General features: G+C 61.3%; 2 protein-coding genes across 2 annotated transcripts; one reads left to right on the top strand and one right to left on the bottom strand.

The window, feature by feature from the left end:
• Window positions 1–527: 527 nt before the first annotated feature.
• TRAVEDRAFT_80819 (uncharacterized protein) lies at window positions 528–913 on the top strand (the record flags this gene model as incomplete). Its single annotated transcript, XM_008047584.1, has 3 exons — window positions 528–678; window positions 738–796; window positions 851–913. Coding segments are annotated over 3 exons (273 nt in total), but the record flags the coding sequence as incomplete, so codon positions are not given.
• A 3,495-nt stretch (window positions 914–4,408) lies between these two features.
• On the bottom strand, window positions 4,409–4,690 carry TRAVEDRAFT_54648 (uncharacterized protein; the record flags this gene model as incomplete). Its single annotated transcript, XM_008047583.1, has 2 exons — window positions 4,409–4,576; window positions 4,610–4,690. The coding sequence occupies 2 exons, from the start codon at window positions 4,688–4,690 to the stop codon at window positions 4,409–4,411; spliced, it is 249 nt and encodes an 82-aa protein (XP_008045774.1).
• Between the last annotated feature and the right edge of the window lie 99 nt (window positions 4,691–4,789).

Genomic DNA, 4,789 nt, shown 5'->3' with positions numbered 1-4,789 from the left:
GATGATGTCCGGGAAACGCGGAGTCTCACAGCGCAGCCTGCGCCCCCACCCAGCCAGAGCCCTCTCACCAGCCAGCCAGCCAGCCCAGCCATTTTCCTCTGCGTACGCCTGCGCCTAGCGCTGCCCTCTGCGCCCACCACAACACACCGCGACCACCACCTGCCCCCCGCCCACACTTGTTAGAGGTGCGTACGAGTGCTCATTGCGCGTTATCCGATGCTCGCTCGCGATCGATCCGTGTGCGCTGTCGTCGTCGCCGACGCGCAGGCGGCGCGGGGCGGCGCGTCGCGCCCAGACGCGTCCAACATGCACGCGTCGCAACCGTGTTGACGACCTCGCCGCGCTTCCACATTGCTCGGGGACGTGTTGGATGCCCTGCTCATACACCTCCTGCCCTTATAGATGCCGAAGGAGACCACCAAGACGACCAAGGTGCGCATATGTCCACTTCTGCCCGCATATATGCGTTCCCCCACCTCGGGGCCGCCGTATGTGCACTGAGCGGTGCTGATTGAGCGTTCTATTCGCAGAGGAGGGCGGCCACGAAGCAGGATAAGGCGCCGAAAGCGAAGGGAAAGAAGGACCCGAAGGCACCCAAGCGGGCGCTGTCCGCATACATGTTCTTCAGCCAGGACTGGCGGGAGAGGATCAAGGCCGAAAACCCTGACGCCGGTTTCGGTGAGTGCTCGACCCCGTTGTCGTGGGATGTTCAGTTACTGATAAGACGCGTGTGATAGGTGAAATCGGCAAGCTTTTGGGCGCGAAGTGGAAGGAGCTCGACGACGACGAGAAGAAGGTATATCTGCTGTATCTAGTGGTTATATGCGTGTCTAACAACTGCGTATCACAGCCTTACCTCGACCAGGCTGCAGCCGACAAGTCGCGGGCCGAGGAGGAGAAGAATGCTTACGACGTACGTACACGCCATGCACATGCTCATATTTTCGTCGCTTACTCTTTTTCACAGGGCAAGAAGGCCGACAGCGGTAGCGGTGATGGGGACGACGATGACGAGTGAACACTACCCCCCACTCTGTCCGTGTATATGCGTTCCTTTTTGCCCGTCGGTTTCGTACTGTTATCCTGTGTGTATGGCTGCTAGATACTCCGCGCGTTCGCGTATCCGTCTCGTCTCGCTCCGCTCCTTGCTGCCCGTATATTACTCAAAACCGTAGGACTCTCCGCCCCGTCTCCTTCTATGTACTGTTCTTCGTACTTCGCTAGTCGTATGGCTTCGTCTGCGGGCGCGTGCGCGCGTCGCGTCCGTTGTATCACGAACGACGTCCTGTAATACTAGACGATGATGGTGTACTTGTTATGTTCGGTTTAAATTATATGAAATCTTCTCTCTGCACGCGCGCGATCCTCAATGTAAACTATCCAACCCGTGCGCACATGGCCGACGATATTCCCTTGCGACGAAGTTCAACATGGTTGGAAAGCAATCAACACGCGGTACCCCGCAGTGGCTGCCAGTGCCAGCACAGCTGGATGCGGCACCGGAGCGCTCATGCGGGGAAGCGGATCAATCGCGGGGTGCGGGGGCGGAGGTGCTCAGGCTCCTCAAGTGTCCGGAGTGAATTTGTGCGTCGGGCAGGGTATTGGGAGTGTATTGGCAGTGGTTTGGGAGCATAGTAGGGACGTGGCAGGGTATTGGGAGTGTATTGGAGACAGGGGGTGTATTGGGAGGAAGACGCGCTCGCACGATGGGCGCTTGTTCCGCTCTCTCCTCACGCCGCCATCTCGCACGCACACCCAACTCGCACAGGCCGCCGCGGGGCTCGTAGCAGGTATGCACTCAATTCTGTATGTACAACAGCGCGAACCGAGCCCCTAGCAGGACCCAACCGGGCACAGAGGACGCCAGTTCGCACGCCCTGCGCATGTCCACTCGCCCACGCGCAACTCTCCTTGCTCGCACCTGCGCTCGGGCACCACCTGCGAGCGCTGGGGCGCCGCGTGCTGCTGACCTCGACGCGCCCGTCGCAGACCCTCTGCGCGATCTCGCGTCTGCTCCATCCGCGCAGGCGAGTCCGCAGATCTCGGGGCGCACGGTGCGGCGCAGCGCCACCGAACAGCGATCTCGGTGCGGCTTTATCTACGCGCGCACTTCAAGCGTTCACGGCCACGACTCCGCCTCGTCCCGCCCTTGCTCGCGGCCGCCGACGTACTTCGTTTCGGAAGACGATCTGGGACGAACGTCCTGCACGACGCACTTCAGGTCAGCTCTGGGCGGTGTCTCAGCCGGCGCCTTGACTCACCGTGCTCTCACAGACATAGACTCCGCGCCGCCGGCACGTCCGGCGCGACCTTGTCCGCCTCCCGACTCCCGACTCCCCACGGCCGCCGGCCGTTCATGTTCGTCGCAATTCCCTGCGCATGTACGTCAGACGACCCATCCGAGGTCTCGAGACAGACATGGTACTCATCTTCGTCCGGTGTCCTAGGTATCATCGCATTTCGCGCGAGCATGCGTCCTCGCGGAAGTACGTCCGTCCGCACCGTCCGGAAGATCTACCTGCCTCGCCGGGAGATTGTCGAAGCGCCGCGCGGCGCGCGACGATGTGCGCACTCTCACGCGCCGCAGGAGCTTCCACAGCTCCCACATCGGCCGCGCGGTGCTTGAACCTCCCGCGCCGCCCCGAGGTACCCCAGTCGACGCCTTCATGTACCCAAGAACTCACCTCGCAGGGCGTTCGGCAGCGTACTTGGTCCTCGGGCTCGTACCTCGCGACCTCGCCGCCGGAGGATCTACCTACCTCACCAGGGCATCGTCGAAGCGCCGCGCGCGGGGATGTCCGCGCTCTCACGCGCTGCAGGAGCTCCTGCGAGTCTCCCGTCCGCCGCGAGGTGCTTCAACTGGCTGCGTCGTCTCTAGGTATGTCAATATATGCCTTCGCGTGCGCAGTCGCAATCAGAAACTCACATTTGCGCACCCATCTCGCAGCGCGTTCTGCAGCGCCGTATCGACGCACGGACGGGCGCGCGGGCGCGCTCTGCAGCAACCTGTTTCGTCTCGCGGTACGCGAAGCTTCCCTGGAGGTTGCGGGGACTGCCCGAGCATCTGCTCGAGGTATTCCGCTATCAGGCAAGCCGAGTACGTACCTTTGCGTGCTCCACCGCCGCCCACCACTGTCCTGCTGATCATTTGAGCTTTGTGCTCCTCCCAGAGTCGAGTGCAACGGCGTGGTGATGGCGAGGGTGCGAGGGCGTCGGCGAGTGACCAGGTACGTGTGTGCAGGAAGAGCAGCGAGACGCTAGCGGTGGTGGAGGAGGCACGAGGTATGGACATGGGAGGGGGATTGGCACAGGATGCCGTGTGGGTCAGCGTTTGCCGGCCGCCCCACCATACCAAGGTGCTGCACTCCCGGAGTGCAGCACACGCGGCGCACGTCTCCGCTGCCACGGCGTGTGCGTCGGCGGCAATCGGCATCTCGCCGCGCCCAAAGTGCGTTATTGTCACTCCTTGCTTGACAATAACTCTGCTGACATTGGCTGTGCATACCCCCAAATTAGAGAGCCATCTAGCCTCGCAACGGGGACGCCGTCCTCGCGTAGTTAGTGATCCTCCTGTACTTCTGAATTAATCAATCCCATGTCTTGTGTGCATCAAGTTCTCTCAGGGCGCATTTCGGGGGTTTAGCTTAGATTGGCTCAAGTGTGCTCAGCTCAGCCGGTGGACTCAGAAAATACTATCTTGTCAGAATGGCCTTCACTCAAGAATATACTGTCCCAAGGAGCCTGTCTACTGTACATGTACATGCAAAGGAAATGGCTATCTACTGCCCACCCTCTTGGCACTTGCCTGCACGCCCAGGAGGCTCCCAAAAATATTTGAAACATGTCAGATAGAGGCCCCAACAGTGCTGTCGCGTAAATTTGCACTTACCGAGCTCCGCGCAGGCTGCGCGCAGACGGCGGCCGCACGAACGTAACCCGCGCACCTTCCCGCCGGTCACGGAGCATCCAGACCCGAAAAGCCGATGCCGCGCTCCCTTCATCTCGCGCGCTCTGAGGATGCAATCCACGAGATAATCGTATAATATTGTACGGACCACAGCGCTCGATTGATGCGTACGGAATCGTCGGGCGCGGGCGCGAGCAGTGTGAGGGAAAGAGACAAGCGAGGGAATCGGAGCGGACGCCCGCACGCAGTGCCACAATCTCTCAGGCGCTCGGAACAATTGCCATACACGGCAGTTCCTGTCGTTCGTCCCTGCGCGCTTGTGCTTCTTGCTCCCTGCCACAACAGCGGCGACCGCAGCGCCGAACTCTCGCTCATCAAGCCCTGTCTGCCGTACCAAACGAAAGTGGAAATTACGACATGCGTCTAAATTAGACTCGCAATTAGCTAGGAATACCGGACACCGCCCCGCTAGTCGACCGCTCTCTGCCCCGCCCGAGAACCCTACTCGCTGCCGATGTCGCTCTCCACCTCGTCCTCCGAGTCGATGTCCGAGTCCAGAATCATCTTCGGCGTCTTGGGCCCGTCCTTGCGCCTCCGGTATGGCCGCCCCGTCTTCGGGTTAATTCCTGACGCTGGCCGCCCTCGCGCCTTCCCGATGTCGTCCCTGCTCTGCCGGCCCCAGCACTTCGGCGCTGGACGTACGGGAGGCTTCCCAGGCATGACCGCCTTCGGGTTGCGCTTCGCGAGGTCGATGAACGCTTCGTCGGCACGCTCGAAGTACATCTTGCCGCTCGTCCACAAGTCGAGAAGCCGCTGGATCACCGCCTGGCCGCCCGGGATGTCGCTCAGGTTCCCGAATGGGATCGTGTCGAGCGGGTCGAG

Source organism: Trametes versicolor (genome assembly GCF_000271585.1).
Source record: "Trametes versicolor FP-101664 SS1 unplaced genomic scaffold TRAVEscaffold_57, whole genome shotgun sequence".
Classification (NCBI taxonomy): Eukaryota; Fungi; Basidiomycota; class Agaricomycetes; order Polyporales; family Polyporaceae; genus Trametes; species Trametes versicolor.
This window is presented reverse-complemented; position numbering and strand designations above follow the sequence as displayed.